Source organism: Lagopus muta, chromosome 25 (genome assembly GCF_023343835.1).
Source record: "Lagopus muta isolate bLagMut1 chromosome 25, bLagMut1 primary, whole genome shotgun sequence".
Lineage (NCBI taxonomy): Eukaryota > Metazoa > Chordata > Aves > Galliformes > Phasianidae > Lagopus > Lagopus muta.
Genome location: NC_064457.1, coordinates 4,617,844 through 4,637,736, shown reverse-complemented (window position 1 = coordinate 4,637,736; position 19,893 = coordinate 4,617,844). Strand labels below are relative to the sequence as shown.

The following is a 19,893-nucleotide window of genomic DNA, read 5'->3' as shown; positions in this document are numbered from 1 at the left end:
GGGGAGGCCCAAGCATTTCCACACCACAGACAGCAGGGTGGGAAACAGAGTGAATTCATGACTCTTGTAAGAGTCCAGCAAGTGGAAATGACGTCAGCCCGGGTCACTGCTCTGGGGCCTTTCTTAGGGGCCTTTCTTGCAGGAGGTGTACCATCTCCGGAGTGGGACCCGATTCCACTTGACACAAGTTTCTGGAAAATTCTGCCCTCCTGTCTTGTCACCTCATATTTTGCCATCCTGTCCAGTGCTGTCCCATCCTCTCCTGCACCATCTTGCTGCCCTCGGACCTTCTCCCTTTGCCTTGCAGGCACGTTGCAGGCAGGCAGCTGCTTTCTGCTCTGCTCGAGGAGTTTTGCAGCCACTCTGCAGCTAAGTGCACTCATGGCTGTTACCCAGCATGTGCTGCAGGTTGGGAAGAGCACAGACAGAACCCCGCTCATGCAGATTTGCCGTGCAGTCACATTGCCATCTACTTTTGTTTAGAAATCAAGCATAAAGGGCAGGAGACCAGCATGGACCGGCATGGCACTCACGGAGAAACTCCAGGAGAGGAAAAGTTGTCTTTACAATGTGCATCATGAGCCTGGTCACTTGGGAGGGATACACTCAGACTGGTGTCTGAGTCTGTAAGGACGCAGGCAGGAAGGCTAAGGCCCAGAGAGAATTAAATTTGGTGAGAGAGATCAAGGGTAACGTGAAAGTCTTCTTTAAGTATGTCACGGGGACAAGCAAGACAAGAGAAAGTGTGGATCCCCTGCTTAATGTGGTGAGTGCCCTGGCCTCGTGGAGGCTATGCCCAAGTAGTTGGAAGGAAAGAAGTTGATTGGAAGCAGTGAACATGGATTCACCAAAGGAGAAATCATGCTTGAGCAACCTCACAGGATTTTGTGATATCATCACCCACTGGGTAGGTGAGGGGACAGCAGTGAATGATGTGTACCTTGACCCCAGCAAGGCAACAAACAGGTACTGTAGCATTGGACATTGCTACATGTTAAGCTCATCTGAAGATGATCTCTCAAGGTCCCTTCCAATCCCTGCAAATCTGTGATTCTGTGATCCTGCTGGCTTTTGCTGGGCTTCTGCGTGAGCTCCCTCAGCCCTGATGCCTTGGATCAAGACCTACAGAGTGAGACATGGGAATAATCCTCTTAGTCCTGTGTGATTCTTCTCAAAATCAGCGGTTCCCCCACCTGGGAGGCTATACGATTTACCTGCTGTCTGTATGGCTCCCGTCATTTTTTTCTTATTAAAATAGCCCTCCTGTTGCAGCCTTTGCTCTTGAGACATTTTGAGGCCTGGAGAGGACTCTGCGCAACTTGGCGCCCCATTCCGTGATCAGTGAGACAAAAAGGCAAGGAGACAAAACACAGCAGCAGAATTGGCCACACAGAGAAGGGGTCAAGACTCCACACTCAGGAGCTGGTACAGCTCTTGCCAGAAGGGCCCCTAAGAAACCTGAAGGAGTGAGCTAGGCTGACATCATCTGCCTTGGCTGGACTCTTGTAGCACACAAAATGAGTCTGTTGCTCTCACTGGTGTTTGTGGTGCGGAAATGCTTGGGCTTCCCTTCCTGCCTCCCAGAAGATGCCTTCAGTCAGGAAGTGACATGGCGTAAAGCCAGAAATGAAACTGAACTGCTCAGGAAGCCAGCAGACCACCCATATCATTATCTGGGATGATTTGCATTCTGGACAAGAAAAGCGTGTCAGCAAATAATCACCACTATAAGCAATGCCTCTGGATATAGGTCATCTTAGGTCCAGTATAAAAGGGAGCCCAGCTCCTTGCTCTCTCATCCACCGTTCTTACCATCTTCTCCTTGGGAACCAGGTGAGTGTGAAGCTCCTCTCTGTCCTTCCGGCTCAACTAAAGGAGGTCTCAGCACAGTGAGTGTCTGAGAAGTTATCACCTCAGTGTCATGCCAAACGGTGGGACTTGTCACGGGGAAGAGAAGTGCAGATTTGTCCTGGACTCTGAGCCTGTGTGTAGGTAGCGTGGGGGCTGAAATTTGGGAACTAGCTGGATAGGCACGGGAGGGTATTTTGGGCCAGCAGATAGCTGGATATTTGGAGTCCAAGAATCCTTTGACTTCCTCTTCGCATCCTTCAGCTGCCAAGAGTGTACGTGCTTTGATTTAGTTGTGGCCTGTTGGACCTCTGTTCCTCATGTATCCCCATGTTCTGCTTCCTTCCTGCTCTCACTCCCAACAGGTGCACCTCCAGTCCCAAGTCATGTCCTGCTGCGACCCATGTGTGCCATGCCGGCCCTGTGGCCCGACCCCTCTGGCCAGCAGCTGCAATGAGCCCTGTGTCAGGCAGTGCCAGCCCTCCACCATCGTCATTGAGCCCTCTCCCGTGGTGGTGACCCTGCCCGGACCCATCCTCAGCTCCTTCCCGCAGAACACCGCCGTGGGCTCCTCCACCTCCGCTGCTGTTGGCAGCATCCTCAGCTGTCAGGGAGTGCCCATCACCTCGGGGGGCTTTGACCTCTCCTGCATTTCCAACCGCTACTGTGGCAGAAGGTGCAACTAAAGGTGCTGGGCACTGCTCCCAGTCAAGGTCCCCGTGGAAATCACAGCATGCCACTGGACAGGAGAACAAATGTGGTGCTGCTCTTTCTGCCCTGCAACACACACAGGACGGGGCCTGCTGGACTTCCCTGACCACACAGAGAAAGTCTACCCGTATTCTCTTTTGCTCTCTCTTCCTATCTAGTATCTCGCTTGTCTGTTTGCCTCAGACATCTCTGTCTGTACCCTGAAAACCAGCCTAAAGAGACCTGACACCTCTCTTCGTTTCTTGGGCAATAAGTGTGGGCCTGGTGGCAACGCTGTCGTAGCACTGGGCAACAGGTTCATGCCCGTTGCTGCTGCTCCCCACACTTGCTGCCTGCGCTTGCAGTGACATCGTTTCCCTCCTCTGACTCATTAAACACTTGCTGCATCCTCTTTGGTGTCCTTCCGTGTTTCTGCTCTTGTCGTTTGCGCACAGATGTGCAAAGGAGAAAGCCATGGCTTGAGTGGGAATCACCGGGGGAGGTTCCATCATTCTTCTAGATCTGGGCGGCCAGCCAGCGCACACTGCTGCAATTTCATCTTTCAGGCACCCTCTGTTGAAGCAGAGGAAGTCATGCGTGATTCCTATGTAGCCAATGGCTGTTAGCTGTTGCCTGGCTGTGTCTCTGCTTAGACATATCCCTTAGAGCCTGGAGCACCTCACGGGACTGGGCTTCTTGACCAATGAGAGCCGGTGTCCATCCTGGCCTTCTGTTGGCCTCCTGGCTTGGTGCGCTGTAGCCACTGTGTGGAGCCTTCAGCCAGGCCCCTCTTGGGCCTGGCCCTGGCCTGGGTGCCAGCTCCTGCTCTCACCCTGGCACCAAAACCTTCTACGTGTAAATAACCCACGTGCTGCTTGCTTCAGGGCAATGTCCTGTAGCTGCTTCTGGGCTGGCGTCACCTGCATTCAAAACCGAGATCTGTTGTGATGCGTCTACAGAACCACATTTTCGCAGTTCCCCCTGCTCTTGATTATGTCAAAATCCTCCTAGTGAAGAAGTTAAGTTATTGATGTCACCTCTCCTATTCCCTGTCTGCATCCCATGTGAATGGAGGTATTCTGGGAGGCTGTCCTTAGGGACACAGGAACTGAGCAGAGCAGGCAGTCCTTTAAGGACACCTTTCTGAGAGCAGAAGAGCTCTCCCTCCCAAAGGGACAGAAATGATGCAGGGAAGGACGGAGACCAGTATGGCTGAGCAAGGACTGGATGGTCAAACTGGGGATAATGAGGAAAGGTATAGCCAGTGGAAGCTGGGATGAGTGGCCTAGGAAGTCTGCAGGCCTGCTGTCCAGATGTGCAGAGATGCAATGATGACTGCCGGGGCTCAGGTGGAGGGGAACTTGTTGAGAGGTGTGATAAAGAAAACAATGAGATTCTAGAGGTTCCCTGGTCAGAAGACACAGCTGAAGTAGAACGTCCTACCTCAGATAAGTGAGAATGGTGACGAGTCTTCAACTGACATTGTTAAGGCAGCGATGCTCAGCAAGTTCTCTGCCCTGGCCTTCCTTGATAATCAGGCATCCCAGGTCTCTCACATCCTTGAACCTGTAGGCAGGGGTTGGGGGAGCAAAAACCCTCCGACTGTAGGAGCAGAGCACATTGGAGGCCACCTGTTGAGACTGAAAGTGCACCACCCTCCAGGACTGGAGAAAGCAGCTTCTAGCTGTGACGTAGATGGCGTGGTTGATTGTACCCTCAGGAAATTTGCCAATTGGACTAAGGTGAATGGGGCATGGGATGGGACAGAGGTAATTGATGCCTTGATCCTTAGGGACCAAGACAGGCATGAAAATCAGCCCATTTGAAATTCATGTAGGTCACGTGCAAGGTATACTGCACTTGGGTGATTGCAATCCCAGGTCTGTCCACAGTCTGAGAGAACACAGTGAGAGGAGGCCTGTGGAGAAGGACTGCCCATACTTGAAAATGACCTGTTAGCAGGACGGGGTATTATTGGATTCAGTATTTGTGTCTTATCAGGTACTCTACACTCTTTTGATTGCGTGGGGTATTTCTGGTCACTTGGTCACAGAAGAGAAGAATGAACTGTAACTGCCAGGAGACTTCATTCTTCCGCTTCTGCTTTCTGCTTGGTGGAGGAAAAGCAAAAAGAGACTGGGAGTCACACAGCTGCGCTCTCTCCTATCACTGCTCCCTTGTTTTTCCAGGCTACAGCATTACAGGAAGGGCTTTGGTTTTGCAAACTCTCATTTTGTTGGATTTAATTGCAGTCGTACTGTATTCTATTGTATTATCTCACCTTCTGATGTTATACTTAGAAAATTAACTTTATCGCATAGGTGTTTGCCACTGTTTTCCTCACCTGGGCCCATCACCCTGCGTTTCCTCTCCCTTCTTGCCCCCTTCCTGGGGCCTGGGTCCTTGGGTCTCTTTGTTTCCTTCTCATGGGTCCAGCCTGAAGCAGGCCACACAGTGACATTAATTATTCTAGCTGAAAGTTTGGTAAGAAGACCATTAAGGCAACCTTTCAAATGAAAACAGTGTGAGAGTCTGGGATGTAATGCGCTGCTTTGTCTCTGCTCTCTCTCCCAACAGGTGCCCCTTCAGCCCGATGATTAGTCCTGCTGTAAGCGGGGCCTGTCATGCCAGCCCTGCGGCCAGACCCCTCTGTCCAGCAGCAGCAGTGACCCCTAGGTCAGACAGTGCCAGGACTCCACCGTCATCCCTGAGCCGTCTTCTGGGCTGGCGACCCTGCCAGAACCAATCCTCAAAGCACCCCTGTGGGATCTTCAACCTCCGCACCTGTTTAGAATCCCTCCGCCTGGTACCCCTGTGCTCTGGCTGAATACTCCATTCAGCGACTGTCCAGGACTTCCACGGAGCCTGGCCAGGCCATGTGGATAACGGGAGGTCTGCAAATGTACAGGGACACGTGCAGCAGAGCTGGGACAAGGCTGCTCTAGATGAGGCCTTCACTGAAGGCTGAATGTCTACAGTTGCCTCCTCAACCCCCCACTTCCCCACCTGCCACCCCACTAGTAGGGAAGTTAGAGACTTGTGCTTCATTGTTTCAGAGCAAGAATTTTCTCATCTGGCCATAGTAGGCAGAAGAAGGACAAACCATACAGGGATGCGATGAAGGTTGCAGCAAATGTTTAATGAGCCTAAGGAGGGAATTGATGTGAGTTGAAGTGGAGATCCCAAGGGCAGAGAGCAGCAGAAGCAGACTGGAATCTGTTCCCCTTTTCCTATGGCAGAAGTGCCATGGGACACCCACCTAAATGCCCCTCAGAGGAGAGAGGCCAGCAGGTCCCTAGGACCTTCCCAGAGAGTTCTGGGGAGAGCAACAGAGAACAAAGAGAAGGGTGAGAAAGAATGAGGGGAAGAGAATATTGGTAGACATCGGCCGTGTTGTCAGAGATGCCGTCCTGGCCCCTGCTGTCCTGAGAGAGCAAGCCAGACGTGGTCATCTACACTGAAAACAGTGGCAGAAAGTCTGTTCTCCTGTCCAGCACCGTGTCGTGAGATTGTGGGGGACCTTGACTGGGAGCAGTGCCCAGCACCTTTAGTTGCACCTTCTGCCACAGTAGCGGTTGGAAATGCAGGAGAGGTCAAAGCCCCCCGAGGTGATGGGCACTCCCTGGCAGCTGAGGATGCTGCCAACAGCAGCGGAGGTGGAGGAGCCCACGGCGGTGTTCTGCGGGAAGGAGCTGAGGATGGGTCCGGGCAGGGTCACCACCACGGGAGAGGGCTCAATGACAATGGTGGAGTCCTGGCACTGCCTGACACAGGGCTCATTGCAGCTGCTGGCCAGAGGAGTGGGGCCGCAGGGCCGGCATGGCACGCACGGGTCGCAGCAGGACATGTCTTTGGGTTGGCAGTGCACCTGTTGGGAGAGAGGGCCGAGTGGAGAAAATAGAGAGTCAGGAGGAGGCTGCCATCCCACCAAGAGGGAATCATGCCCATGCAGTCCTGGGAGTTGGGAGCTGTGCACGGATGATCATCGGCTTCCTGGTCTGCTCCTGCCAGGTCCCAGAAAGAAGCACCCGGTGCCTATCAAGCTACTTCTTAGATCCTCGCCCAGAAGCCCCGCAGTGCAGTCCCAGCTACCGTCCAGGACCAACCTTCTGCCCACTTCCCTTTCCCACGACCAGCAGCTGCAAGCTTTGTCATGGTACAGAGCTGGTAGCACATGAGAGGTCTATAGACCTCAGGCCTCCTGATGAAGAGAGAGAGAGAGAGAGACAGGAAGGGGGCTCGCACTCACCTGGTTCCCAGGAAGAAAGAGGCAAGAGAAGCGAATGAGAGAGTAAGGAACTGGGCTGTCTTTTATAGTGGACCGAAGCTGACCCATATCCAGAGACATCACTTACAGTAGTGATTATTTTCTGACAAGGGCCTCTTGAATGCCAAACATCCTAGCTAATGATATGGCCAGTGTGCTGGCTTCCTGCGCAGCACTGTTGTGTTTCCAGCTTTGTTTAATTTCCATGCCACGCTGAAGGCATCTTTTGAGAGTAATGAGGGGAGGCCCAAGCATTTCCACACCACAGACAGCAGGGTGGGAAACAGAGTGAATTCATGACTCTTGTAAGAGTCCAGCAAGTGGAAATGACGTCAGCCCGGGTCACTGCTCTGGGGCCTTTCTTAGGGGCCTTTCTTGCAGGTGGTGTACCATCTCCGGAGTGGGACCCGATTCCACTTGACACAAGTTTCTGGAAAATTCTGCCCTCCTGTCTTGTCACCTCATATTTTGCCATCCTGTCCAGTGCTGTCCCATCCTCTCCTGCATCATCTTGCTGCCCTCGGACCTTCTCCCTTTGCCTTGCAGGCACGTTGCAGGCAGGCAGCTGCTTTCTGCTCTGCTCGAGGAGTTTTGCAGCCACTCTGCAGCTAAGTGCACTCATGGCTGTTACCCAGCATGTGCTGCAGGTTGGGAAGAGCACAGACAGAACCCCGCTCATGCAGATTTGCCGTGCAGTCACATTGCCATCTACTTTTGTTTAGAAATCAAGCATAAAGGGCAGGAGACCAGCATGGACCGGCATGGCACTCACGGAGAAACTCCAGGAGAGGAAAAGTTGTCTTTACAATGTGCATCATGAGCCTGGTCACTTGGGAGGGATACACTCAGACTGGTGTCTGAGTCTGTAAGGACGCAGGCAGGAAGGCTAAGGCCCAGAGAGAATTAAATTTGGTGAGAGAGATCAAGGGTAACGTGAAAGTCTTCTTTAAGTATGTCACGGGGACAAGCAAGACAAGAGAAAGTGTGGATCCCCTGCTTAATGTGGTGAGTGCCCTGGCCTCGTGGAGGCTATGCCCAAGTAGTTGGAAGGAAAGAAGTTGATTGGAAGCAGTGAACATGGATTCACCAAAGGAGAAATCATGCTTGAGCAACCTCACAGGATTTTGTGATATCATCACCCACTGGGTAGGTGAGGGGACAGCAGTGAATGATGTGTACCTTGACCCCAGCAAGGCAACAAACAGGTACTGTAGCATTGGACATTGCTACATGTTAAGCTCATCTGAAGATGATCTCTCAAGGTCCCTTCCAATCCCTGCAAATCTGTGATTCTGTGATCCTGCTGGCTTTTGCTGGGCTTCTGCGTGAGCTCCCTCAGCCCTGATGCCTTGGATCAAGACCTACAGAGTGAGACATGGGAATAATCCTCTTAGTCCTGTGTGATTCTTCTCAAAATCAGCGGTTCCCCCACCTGGGAGGCTATACGATTTACCTGCTGTCTGTATGGCTCCCGTCATTTTTTTCTTATTAAAATAGCCCTCCTGTTGCAGCCTTTGCTCTTGAGACATTTTGAGGCCTGGAGAGGACTCTGCGCAACTTGGCGCCCCATTCCGTGATCAGTGAGACAAAAAGGCAAGGAGACAAAACACAGCAGCAGAATTGGCCACACAGAGAAGGGGTCAAGACTCCACACTCAGGAGCTGGTACAGCTCTTGCCAGAAGGGCCCCTAAGAAACCTGAAGGAGTGAGCTAGGCTGACATCATCTGCCTTGGCTGGACTCTTGTAGCACACAAAATGAGTCTGTTGCTCTCACTGGTGTTTGTGGTGCGGAAATGCTTGGGCTTCCCTTCCTGCCTCCCAGAAGATGCCTTCAGTCAGGAAGTGACATGGCGTAAAGCCAGAAATGAAACTGAACTGCTCAGGAAGCCAGCAGACCACCCATATCATTATCTGGGATGATTTGCATTCTGGACAAGAAAAGCGTGTCAGCAAATAATCACCACTATAAGCAATGCCTCTGGATATAGGTCATCTTAGGTCCAGTATAAAAGGGAGCCCGGCTCCTTGCTCTCTCATCCACCGTTCTTACCATCTTCTCCTTGGGAACCAGGTGAGTGTGAAGCTCCTCTCTGTCCTTCCGGCTCAACTAAAGGAGGTCTCAGCACAGTGAGTGTCTGAGAAGTTATCACCTCAGTGTCATGCCAAACGGTGGGACTTGTCACGGGGAAGAGAAGTGCAGATTTGTCCTGGACTCTGAGCCTGTGTGTAGGTAGCGTGGGGGCTGAAATTTGGGAACTAGCTGGATAGGCACGGGAGGGTATTTTGGGCCAGCAGATAGCTGGATATTTGGAGTCCAAGAATCCTTTGACTTCCTCTTCGCATCCTTCAGCTGCCAAGAGTGTACGTGCTTTGATTTAGTTGTGGCCTGTTGGACCTCTGTTCCTCATGTATCCCCATGTTCTGCTTCCTTCCTGCTCTCACTCCCAACAGGTGCACCTCCAGTCCCAAGTCATGTCCTGCTGCGACCCATGTGTGCCATGCCGGCCCTGTGGCCCGACCCCTCTGGCCAGCAGCTGCAATGAGCCCTGTGTCAGGCAGTGCCAGAACTCCACCATCGTCATTGAGCCCTCTCCCGTGGTGGTGACCCTGCCCGGACCCATCCTCAGCTCCTTCCCGCAGAACACCGCCGTGGGCTCCTCCACCTCTGCTGCTGTTGGCAGCATCCTCAGCTGTCAGGGAGTGCCCATCACCTCGGGGGGCTTTGACCTCTCCTGCATTTCCAACCGCTACTGTGGCAGAAGGTGCAACTAAAGGTGCTGGGCACTGCTCCCAGTCAAGGTTCCCGTGGAAATCACAGCATGCCACTGGACAGGAGAACAAATGTGGTGCTGCTCTTTCTGCCCTGCAACACACACAGGACGGGGCCTGCTGGACTTCCCTGACCACACAGAGAAAGCCTACCCGTATTCTCTTTTGCTCTCTCTTCCTATCTAGTATCTCGCTTGTCTGTTTGCCTCAGACATCTCTGTCTGTACCCTGAAAACCAGCCTAAAGAGACCTGACACCTCTCTTCGTTTCTTGGGCAATAAGTGTGGACCTGGTGGCAACGCTGTCGTAGCACTGAGCAACAGGTTCATGCCCGTTGCTGCTGCTCCCCACACTTGCTGCCTGCGCTTGCAGTGACATCATTTCCCTCCTCTGACTCATTAAACACTTGCTGCATCCTCTTTGGCGTCCTTCCGTGTTTCTCCTCTTGTCGTTTGCGCACAGATGTGCAAAGGAGAAAGCCACGGCTTGAGTGGGAATGACCGGGGGAGGTTCCATCATTCTTCTAGATCTGGGCGGCCAGCCAGCGCACACTGCTGCAATTTCATCTTTCAGGCACCCTCTGTTGAAGCAGAGGAAGTCATGCGTGATTCCTATGTAGCCAATGGCTGTTAGCCGTTGCCTGGCTGTGTCTCTGCTTAGACATATCCCTTAGAGCCTGGAGCACCTCACGGGACTGGGCTTCTTGACCAATGAGAGCCGGTGTCCATCCTGGCCTTCTGTTGGCCTCCTGGCTTGGTGCGCTGTAGCCACTGTGTGGAGCCTTCAGCCAGGCCCCTCTTGGGCCTGGCCCTGGCCTGGGTGCCAGCTCCTGCTCTCACCCTGGCGCCAAAACCTTCTACGTGTAAATAACCCACGTGCTGCTTGCTTCAGGGCAATGTCCTGTAGCTGCTTCTGGGCTGGCGTCACCTGCATTCAAAACCGAGATCTGTTGTGATGCGTCTACAGAACCACATTTTCGCAGTTCCCCCTGCTCTTGATTATGTCAAAATCCTCCTAGTGAAGAAGTTAAGTTATTGAAGTCACCTCTCCTATTCCCTGTCTGCATCCCATGTGAATGGAGGTATTCTGGGAGGCTGTCCTTAGGGACACAGGAACTGAGCAGAGCAGGCAGTCCTTTAAGGACACCTTTCTGAGAGCAGAAGAGCTCTCCCTCCCAAAGGGACAGAAATGATGCAGGGAAGGACGGAGACCAGTATGGTTGAGCAAGGACTGGATGGTCAAACTGGGGATAATGAGGAAAGGTATAGCCAGTGGAAGCTGGGATGAGTGGCCTAGGAAGTCTGCAGGCCTGCTGTCCAGATGTGCAGAGATGCAATGATGACTGCCGGGGCTCAGGTGGAGGGGAACTTGTTGAGAGGTGTGATAAACAGTGAGATTCTAGAGGTTCCCTGGTCAGAAGACACAGCTGAAGTAGAACGTCCTACCTCAGATAAGTGAGAATGGTGATGAGTCTTCAACTGACATTGTTAAGGCAGCGATACTCAGCAAGTTCTTTGCCCTGGCCTTCCTTGATAATCAGGCATCCCAGGTCTCTCACATCCTTGAACCTGTAGGCAGGGGTCGGGGGAGCAAAAACCCTCCGACTGTAGGAGCAGAGCACATTGGAGGCCACCTGATGAGACTGAAAGTGCACCACCCTCCAGGACTGGAGAAAGCAGCTTCTAGCTGTGACGTAGATGGTGTGGTTGATTGTACCCTCAGGAAATTTGCCAATTGGACTAAGGTGAATGGGGCATGGGATAGGACAGAGGTAATTGATGCCTTGATCCTTAGGGACCAAGACAGGCATGAAAATCAGCCCATTTGAAATTCATGTAGGTCACGTGCAAGGTATACTGCACTTGGGTGATTGCAATCCCAGGTCTGTCCACAGTCTGAGAGAACACAGTGAGAGGAGGCCTGTGGAGAAGGACTGCCCATACTTGAAAATGACCTGTTAGCAGGACGGGGTATTATTGGATTCAGTATTTTTGTCTTATCAGGTACTCTACACTCTTTTGATTGCGTGGGGTATTTCTGGTCACTTGGTCACAGAAGAGAAGAATGAACTGTAACTGCCAGGAGACTTCATTCTTCCGCTTCTGCTTTCTGCTTGGTGGAGGAAAAGCAAAAAGAGACTGGGAGTCACACAGCTGCGCTCTCTCCTATCACTGCTCCCTTGTTTTCCAGGCTACAGCATTACAGGAAGGGCTTTGGTTTTGCAAACTCTCATTTTGTTGGATTTAATTGCAGTCGTACTGTATTCTATTGTATTATCTCACCTTCTGATGTTATACTTAGAAAATTAACTTTATCGCAGAGGTGTTTGCCACTGTTTTCCTCACCTGGGCCCATCACCCTGCGTTTTCTCTCCCCTCTTTCCTCCCTTCCTGGGGCCAGGGTCTTAGGGTCTCTTCACTTCCTTCTCATGGATCCAGCCTATTTCTTTCTTCCTTTTCCTTTTGGAGTTTTCCTCATCCTCTTGGAGTCATCAGCTTCAAATTTTTGTGGATTCTAGCATCCAGAACAATTTGAACATTATCAAGAGAAGAAATTACACTCAAGAGTAAGTCTGCCAATCCGTGTCAGACATCGGTTTCCGATGTCAGTTTCTTCTATCTGGGAAGCATCTATCAATTACTGCTTCAATAAAGGCAGCAGATGTGTTACGTGCAGTTCATGTCAGAGTTGAGGTAAGAAGTGGGAGAAGGGCTCAAGCCCCGGCAAGACCTGTCAGTTGCCTGTCTGAAAACTCCATCCAGCGTCTGTCCAGGACTTCCACGGAGCCTGGCCAGGCAATGTGGACAAGAGGAGGCCTGCAAATGTACAGGCACATATGCAGCAAGGCTGCTCTAGATGTGGCCTTCACTGAAGGCTGAAAGTCTATAGTTGCCTCTCCATCCCCCCAATTCCCCCACCCGCCACCCCAACTAGTAGGGACGTTACAGACTGGCGCTTCATCACTTCAGAGCAAGAATTTTCTCATCTGGCAGAAGAAGGACAAACCATACAGGGATGCAATGAAGGTTGCAGCAAATGTTTAATAAATCTAGGGAGGGAAATGATGTCAGCCAAAGTGCAGATCCCAAAGGCAGGGAGCAGCAGAAGCAGACAAGAATCTGTTCCCCTTTTCCCATGGCAGAAATGCCACGGGACACCCACCTAAATGCCCATCAGAGGAGAGAGGCCAGCAGGTCCCTGGGACCTTCCCAGAGAGTTTTGGGGAGATCAACAGACAACAAAGAAAAGAGAGAAAAGTGAGTGGAAGGGAATATAGTTAGTCATTGGCCACGAAGATAGAGAAGCCAGGTGAGGCCCTCCTGTCTGTCATGACAGGGTGGTCATCTGCTCTGAAAACAGCAGCACAAAGTCAGTTCTCCTGTCCAGCACCGTGTCGTGAGATTGTGGGGTTCCTTGTGTGGGGCAGTGCCCAGCACCTTTAGTTGCACCTTCTGCCACAGCTGCGGTTGGAAATGCAGGAGAGGTCAAAGCCCCCCGAGGTGATGGGCACTCCCTGGCAGCTGAGGATGCTGCCAACAGCAGCGGAGGTGGAGGAGCCCACAACGGTGTTCTGCGGGAAGGAGCTGAGGATGGGTCCGGGCAGGATCACCACCACGGGAGAGGGCTCAATGGCGATGGTGGAGTCCTGGCACTGCCTGACACAGGGCTCATTGCAGCTGCTGGCCAGAGGAGTGGGGCCGCAGGGCCGGCATGGCACGCACGGGTTGCAGCAGGACATGTCTTTGGGTTGGCAGTGCACCTGTTGGGAGAGAGGGCCGAGTGGAGAAAATAGAGAGTCAGGAGGAGGCTGCCATCCCACCAAGAGGGAATCATGCCCATGCAGTCCTGGGAGTTGGGAGCTGTGCACGGATGATCATCGGCTTCCTGGTCTGCTCCTGCCAGGTCCCAGAAAGAAGCACCCGGTGCCTATCAAGCTACTTCTTAGACCCTAGTCCAGAAGCCCCGCAGTGCAGTCCCAGCTACTGTCCACGACCAACCTTCTGCCCACTTCCCTTTCCCACGACCAGCAGCTGCAAGCTTTGTCATGGTACAGAGCTGGTAGCACATGAGAGGTCTATAGACCTCAGGGCCTCCTGATGAAGAGAGAGAGAGAGAGACAGGAAGGGGGCTCGCGCTCACCTGGTTCCCAGGAAGAAGGAGGCAAGAGAAGCGAATGAGAGAGTAAGGAACTGGGCTGTCTTTTATAGTGGACCGAAGCTGACCCATATCCAGAGACATCACTTACAGTAGTGATTATTTTCTGACAAGCGCCTCTTGAATGCCAAACATCCTAGCTAATGATATGGCCAGTGTGCTGGCTTCCTGCGCAGCACTGTTGTGTTTCCAGCTTTGTTTAATTTCCATGCCACGCTGAAGGCATCTTTTGAGAGTAATGAGGGGAGGCCCAAGCATTTCCACACCACAGACAGCAGGGTGGGAAACAGAGTGAATTCATGACTCTTGTAAGAGTCCAGCAAGTGGAAATGACGTCACACTCTTTTGTTTGTGTGGGGTATTTGTTGCCTCGCTCTCTCACTGCGTGAGAGCTCCCTGCGAATTGTGTACCCTCGACTTGTCAAGCAGCTTGTACTCGTATGATGCGGCCTTGAAGAATGCTCTCTTTATTTAGCAACACATCCCTTTATATATTGTTGCTTAGCACTATAGGACCACCTATACAAGGTAGGTCCTCCTATCAGGTTACAGCACGTACTACCTTATTGTTTGATTTCGCAATCGCTCTCTACTACAATTTCGCGAGTAATCTCTGCTACATCTCCCCCTCCCTTTGCTTTAGGCCCCATACTACATTGCAGCAACTACGGGTTGAGAGGACCCTATCCGTGTACACCTTGAAAGCCCTCGCAGTGCCTATACATGCAATTGTCCTCTCAAGTAAGCCTTGCCCCGTTACATGGGTCACACATGGGTCACAGCAGGACATGTCTTGGCACTGCTGGTGCACCTGTTGGGAGAGAAGGCCAGGCAAACAAATGGAGAGTGAGGGGTGTCTGCCATTCCACTACCAGGGAACCATGTTCATGAAATGCCAGGATTTGGTGGCTGTACAGGAATGATCAAGGACTTCTTGGCGTGTTCCTGCCAGGTCTCAGAAAGAGCAACCCAATGATAATCCAAATACTTCTTAGATCCTAGCTCAGAAGCCCCCACAGTACAGGCTCAGTGTCCCTCCATGGCAGAGCTTTTGCTTGAGAAACCGCCCTGGGGTTTTGCACAGAATCGTGCTGATAGCAAATAAGAAGTCCACTGATCTCAGACCTTCTGATGGAGATTGAGAGAGACAAGAAGGAGCCTCACACTCACCTGGCTCCAAAAAAGAAGGAGTCAAGATTAGTGGTTGAGGGAGCAAAAAGCTAGACTCCTTTTTATAGTGGACCCAAGCTGACCAGAGGCATCACTTCTAGCAGTGATTATTTTCTGACAAACTCCTCTTGAACGCAAAACATCCCAGATGATGATATGACACGTGCTGGCTTCCTGTGCCGCTGTGTTTAATTTCCAGCTTTAGGTCATTCTCATTCCTCGCTGAAGACTTCTTTTGAGTGGCAAGGGAGGCCCAGGCATTTCTGCACAACAAATATCAGTGTAGGCAACATACTCAGCTCATATGGTAGTAGAATCCAGTAAATGCAAATGATATCAGCCTGAGTCATTCCTTTTTTCATTGTGGTTTTTAAGGGCCCTTTTGGCAAGAAGTATACCAGCTCCTGGATGTGACCCTTTCTACACTTCTCTCTAGAAAGTTCTTCCGCCCTGTTTTGCCTCACCCTGTTTTATCTCATCCTGTTTTCCCTCAGTGACCTTGGTACGGGGCAGGAAGTTGTGCAGTGTCTGTTCCAGATCTCAAAAGAAAGGCCCAACATCAAATGATGCAACAGAAGTGCTGAGAGAAGATCTGAAGATGGAAAGCAACAGCCATCTATCTGGACATATGCAAGGTCCTTGACATCATGCTGCAGCACATCCTTACCTCTAAATCACAGAGATGTGGGTTCAAATGTTGGAATATTTGATGGATGAGGAACTGGTTTTATGGTCATAGCCAGAATGTTGTTGTCGATGACTCTGTGACCAGGTTGAGGTCATATTTGGACTGGTAGTCTGAAACACCTTAATCAGTGACATATGTGATGGGATCTAGTACATTCTCAGCAAATTTGTGGACACTACAAACCTGAGTGATGCAGTTCATATGTCAGAAAAAAGGAATGCCATCCAAAGGCATCCTGTCAAATTCAAAAGGTGGGCACACCATAAATGACTTGGATGTAGGACTAGAAGTTGCTTTGAAGAATTTGGTTGATGATACTAAATTGAGAGGAACTGTTGACTCCATCAACAGAGGGGCCTTGCAGAAAGGTCTAGACAAAGTAGAAATCTGGCCAATCACCAACTACATGAAGTTTATCAAGAGCAAGTGCCAGATTCTGCACCTGGGAAGGGGCAACAACCCTGGTTGTACATACAGACTAGGGAATGAGACGCTTGAGATCAGCTGCACTGAATGAAATTTGGGGATTTAGGTCAACAGAAAGTTGAACACAAGACAACATTGTGCTCAGGCAGCAAGGAAGACCAACTATATCCTAGGGTGCATCGTGCACAGCATTGCTAGACAGTCAAGGGAAGTGATTGGCCCACTGGCCACTGTATTGGTGCTGCCTCACCTTGAGTACTGCATGGTTATGAGAGCCATGATACAAAAAGGACATAAACTATTATATTATAGTTGAAAGGGAAACTAAAAAGATATTGAAGGGTTTAGAGGGGAGGCTGTATGAGGATACACCAAAGAGACAAGCAGAAAAAGAAGGGGCAATCTCGTGACTTCCAAGCAGTTTTACCTCCCTCTGAATGGAAAATGGAAATGGAACAGTAAAGTTTTCTGGGAGATGCAGTTCTTCTCTTCTGCAAAAGGTACCTGGAACTATCAACAATCCATGGATCTGCAGCATTAATTTTTTAACCACCAGCGCACTACATGATATTATGATGTGGAATACTGATAACAAAAATCATAAAGCCATGACACAGTTCCCTGTTGCCTTTGGAAAGTGTACCAGGTAACTCATGGGATCAGAATGTGTTTCATAAATTCATTCAAAAGGCATTTCAAATGTTTAATAAGAGCAATTAATGGGCTTGTTCTCATTTTCTGGAACATTCTGAGCACAGAATTTGGCAACAAAAGAAGGAGCTTTTCAAGCAGTTAACACTAATTATTGCTTCTATGTAAATTGAAGGGGTAGGATTTCTATAGATTTGGAAGAGATAGACAAAAATATTGCATAGGGTTCAAAAAGGCAATACTTCCTCTGGGTTTGAAGAAGGCTGACTTCTTGGTTGTTTGATTTAAGAATATGAATTAAGAAAGTCATAACAACATTTCTAGTAATGTTAGCTTTTGTCTGTTGCTGTGTAATATTGCAATGTATATCTAAGTATTACCTCATATTGATCACCAAAACCTCAGGGAAAATGAAACTGATCTAACCTTTATTGTTAGAGAAGTCTGAAGCCGGGGAATTGTCAAGTAACCTTTGCACAAGTCTTTGTCTGTGTGTCTTTGGATATACCAAATATGTACTTTTATCTAGGTCTGGATGACCATTCTTGAAATTGCCAGTGTGATCACAGAATCATAGAATGTTTTGTGTTGGAAAGACCCTGAATATCATCTGCACTAAACCATGTTTTTCAGCTCGCCCTGAACCGTGCTAGGAATGGAGTTTTCACAGTTTCTCTAGGTAACCTATTCCAGTGCCTCCCCATTCTTTTAAGTTCTTCCTAATATCTAATACAGCCTATGCTCTTCTAGATAAAAGTTCTTACCCCATGTCCCATTGCTATGCTTCCTGATATGGAGTCCCTCTTCTATTTTCTTGTACCATTTAGATACTGGAATATTGCAATGATGTCTCCCTGGAACCTTCTCTTCTCTGGACTGTACAACTTCAGCTCTCTAAGCCTCTCTTCACAGCAGAGGTGCTCCAGCCATGCCAAATTATACTTACGGCTCTCCTCTGGACTTGCTCCCACAGGTCCATATTCTTACATTGACTATCACAGAGCTGAACACAGTATTCCTGGTAGGGTTTCCTGTGAGAGAAGTAGACTGAGAGAATCACTTCCCTTGAACTGTTAATCATGCTTGTTTTGATGCAGCCCAGGACACTTCTGTCTTTCTGGGCTGAAAGAACATACTGCTGGCACATGTGAAGTTTTTTCAACAACCAATACCTTTGAGCTTTTCTCCTCTGGCTTGCCCTTTATCCATTTGTCTGCCCAGCCTATATTTGTTCTTAGGATGGCCACCACCCACGTTGCATATGGCCTTCTTGATTTTCATGAGGCCTGCATGGGCCTATCAAGCTTCTTCTAGATAGCATCCCTTACCTCCAGCATGTCAGCTGCACAACACAACTTGGTGCTTCCTGAAAACATGCTGAGAGTGCATTCATCCCCATTACCATGTAATAAAGAAGGCATTAAATACTATTGGTCCCAATATGGACAGCTGGAGTACACTACTTGTCACTCAAACTGGACATTAAGCCACTGACTGCAACTCTCTCAGTGTGACCATCTTGGCAATTCTTTATTCACTCAGAGGGCCATCTGTCAAATCCATGTCTCTTCAATGTAGAGACAAGAATGTCTTGAGGACAGTGTCAAATTCTTCCTGCATGATGAAAGGCTCCCATGAGTCCTCACTTTATTATGTGCAGTCCAGGGCTGCCCTTCATTCCCAGCAACTTGAGACGACCATGAAAAAGGATCACATGTAGGCAGAGGCTGGGTTGCAGGAAACATTAGTGACTGAAAAGGGAAATGAGTTTTCTTCCAAAGGGAGCTGCTGTGTGAGCAGCACCAGAGCTGCCAAAAATCTGTGCCTATCACCTGTGATGAAGATCCTATAGGACGTCCATCTGTCTTTCCCATTGAGTATGAGGACAGCATATCACTCAATTTGGCTACAGGGAATTGTACACCCGGAAGAAGGGAATGTAAGGAAAATAGTAGAAGAATGGGAACATAGCATTAGCATAGGGAGCACTTTCTGCCATAGTAATGTCTGAAAATGCAGGAGAGGTTGAAGTACTCAGAGGTGATAGGGACTCCATCACAGCTGTGGATGCTGCCAATTGCAGCAGAGGTAGAGTATACCAGAGTCATGTTCTGCAGGTAAGAGGATGGGGCCACTGTCATGGGAAGGGAATTCATGATGACAGTATGGTTTTTACCCTGACTGACACAGCTACTTGCAGCTGTTGGCTGGTGAGGTTGTACCATAGGATGGGCATGGCAGGCACTGACCATAGCAGAGCATGTCTCAGAGAGGCAAGAGTGTTTCTTGGCTTCATTATGACACTTCAGATACTTTTAAAAAATATGTTGGTCCTGAACAGCCCTGAGCCGGGGGGTATCATACACAGAAGTGATTATTCCCTGCAGTATTCACAATGAATGGAAAACATCCCAGCTAATGACAGTCTGTGTGTCTGTTTCCACTTACACTGCCTTTTCATTTCTGGCTTTTGCTACACCCATTCCCTGCTGAGGTTTTTTGTCTGAGTGCCAAAATTGAAAAGCCCCAGAATTTCCGTTCCAGGAATGAGACAGTGATTGCAGAAGACTCATTTGCTGTTGTCCAGTGTGTCCAGTACAGGCAACTGATGTTGGACCACAGCCCCTAGTCATTTCTTAGTTCCTTCTGGCTGCTACTATGGGCTCATCCCTTTACATGATCTCATCCTGGCTCCTGAAACAGGTAAAAGAACAATTCTATGATACTCTGCTAGCTTCTTGAGATGAAATAGCTGTTAGATTCACAGAGCTCTTTCTCAGCAACTAGGAGAGAAGGGAATGCCTAGAGAGATCTGTAGGAGGGATTTGATGATTAGTCTGGGGCCAATGGCTTCAACGAAACACAAGAGACACTGGAAACATCCTGGGGCAACTCCAGCTGCATCACTATCCAAAATCATCTGGGAAATCATTTCCGAAACGCCACCTCACAGAACAGATGTCCCAAGAAGAGCCCTTCCCCTTCATTCAGGCTTGAATGAAGTGCAGATTTTTCTGCGGGACCCCAGAGCCCAAGGGAAATCAGGGGAACTCCAGAATCATGTTCTATCACTCCACAGGGAAAACAGACACTCTTGTCTTTGAATAGCTTTCCCTTAAAAAAACATGCCTAGACAAAATGATTTATCATTTGCCAGATGAAAATTTTCCTTTGGAGGCATTACAGATCGTATTTCTGAGTTCCAGAATGATCCTCTGCTACTGTTGC

At 49.8% G+C, this 19,893-nt stretch overlaps 4 protein-coding genes across 4 annotated transcripts; 2 read left to right on the top strand and 2 right to left on the bottom strand.

Moving 5' to 3' along the window:
• The first annotated feature begins 1,734 nt into the window (after window positions 1-1,734).
• On the top strand, window positions 1,735-2,534 carry LOC125684546 (feather keratin Cos1-1/Cos1-3/Cos2-1-like). Its single transcript, XM_048926745.1, has 2 exons — window positions 1,735-1,833; window positions 2,214-2,534. The coding sequence occupies exons 1-2, from the start codon at window positions 1,735-1,737 to the stop codon at window positions 2,532-2,534; spliced, it is 420 nt and encodes a 139-aa protein (XP_048782702.1).
• A 3,551-nt stretch (window positions 2,535-6,085) lies between these two features.
• Window positions 6,086-6,886, bottom strand: LOC125684551 (feather keratin Cos1-1/Cos1-3/Cos2-1-like). The gene is made up of 2 exons (XM_048926751.1): window positions 6,788-6,886; window positions 6,086-6,406 (listed from the first exon to the last, which is right to left on the bottom strand). The coding sequence occupies exons 1-2, from the start codon at window positions 6,884-6,886 to the stop codon at window positions 6,086-6,088; spliced, it is 420 nt and encodes a 139-aa protein (XP_048782708.1).
• Window positions 6,887-8,778: 1,892 nt separating this feature from the next.
• On the top strand, window positions 8,779-9,578 carry LOC125684542 (feather keratin Cos1-1/Cos1-3/Cos2-1). Its single transcript, XM_048926742.1, has 2 exons — window positions 8,779-8,877; window positions 9,258-9,578. The coding sequence occupies exons 1-2, from the start codon at window positions 8,779-8,781 to the stop codon at window positions 9,576-9,578; spliced, it is 420 nt and encodes a 139-aa protein (XP_048782699.1).
• A 3,436-nt stretch (window positions 9,579-13,014) lies between these two features.
• On the bottom strand, window positions 13,015-13,814 carry LOC125684389 (feather keratin Cos1-2-like). Its single transcript, XM_048926519.1, has 2 exons — window positions 13,716-13,814; window positions 13,015-13,335 (listed from the first exon to the last, which is right to left on the bottom strand). Exons 1-2 carry the CDS (start codon window positions 13,812-13,814, stop codon window positions 13,015-13,017), a joined length of 420 nt encoding a protein of 139 aa, XP_048782476.1.
• Between the last annotated feature and the right edge of the window lie 6,079 nt (window positions 13,815-19,893).

Bases quoted from the DNA above. Each gene is read 5' to 3' on its own strand.
- LOC125684546 (XM_048926745.1), top strand. From the start codon at position 1,735: ATGCCTCTGGATATAGGTCATCTTAGGTCCAGTATAAAAGGGAGCCCA. The intron at 1,834-2,213 runs GTGAGTGTGAAG...CACTCCCAACAG, and splicing joins ATCTTCTCCTTGGGAACCAG to GTGCACCTCCAGTCCCAAGT.
- LOC125684551 (XM_048926751.1), bottom strand. From the start codon at position 6,886: ATGTCTCTGGATATGGGTCAGCTTCGGTCCACTATAAAAGACAGCCCA. The intron at 6,407-6,787 runs GTGAGTGCGAGC...CTCTCCCAACAG, and splicing joins TCTTTCTTCCTGGGAACCAG to GTGCACTGCCAACCCAAAGA.
- LOC125684542 (XM_048926742.1), top strand. From the start codon at position 8,779: ATGCCTCTGGATATAGGTCATCTTAGGTCCAGTATAAAAGGGAGCCCG. The intron at 8,878-9,257 runs GTGAGTGTGAAG...CACTCCCAACAG, and splicing joins ATCTTCTCCTTGGGAACCAG to GTGCACCTCCAGTCCCAAGT.
- LOC125684389 (XM_048926519.1), bottom strand. From the start codon at position 13,814: ATGTCTCTGGATATGGGTCAGCTTCGGTCCACTATAAAAGACAGCCCA. The intron at 13,336-13,715 runs GTGAGCGCGAGC...CTCTCCCAACAG, and splicing joins TCCTTCTTCCTGGGAACCAG to GTGCACTGCCAACCCAAAGA.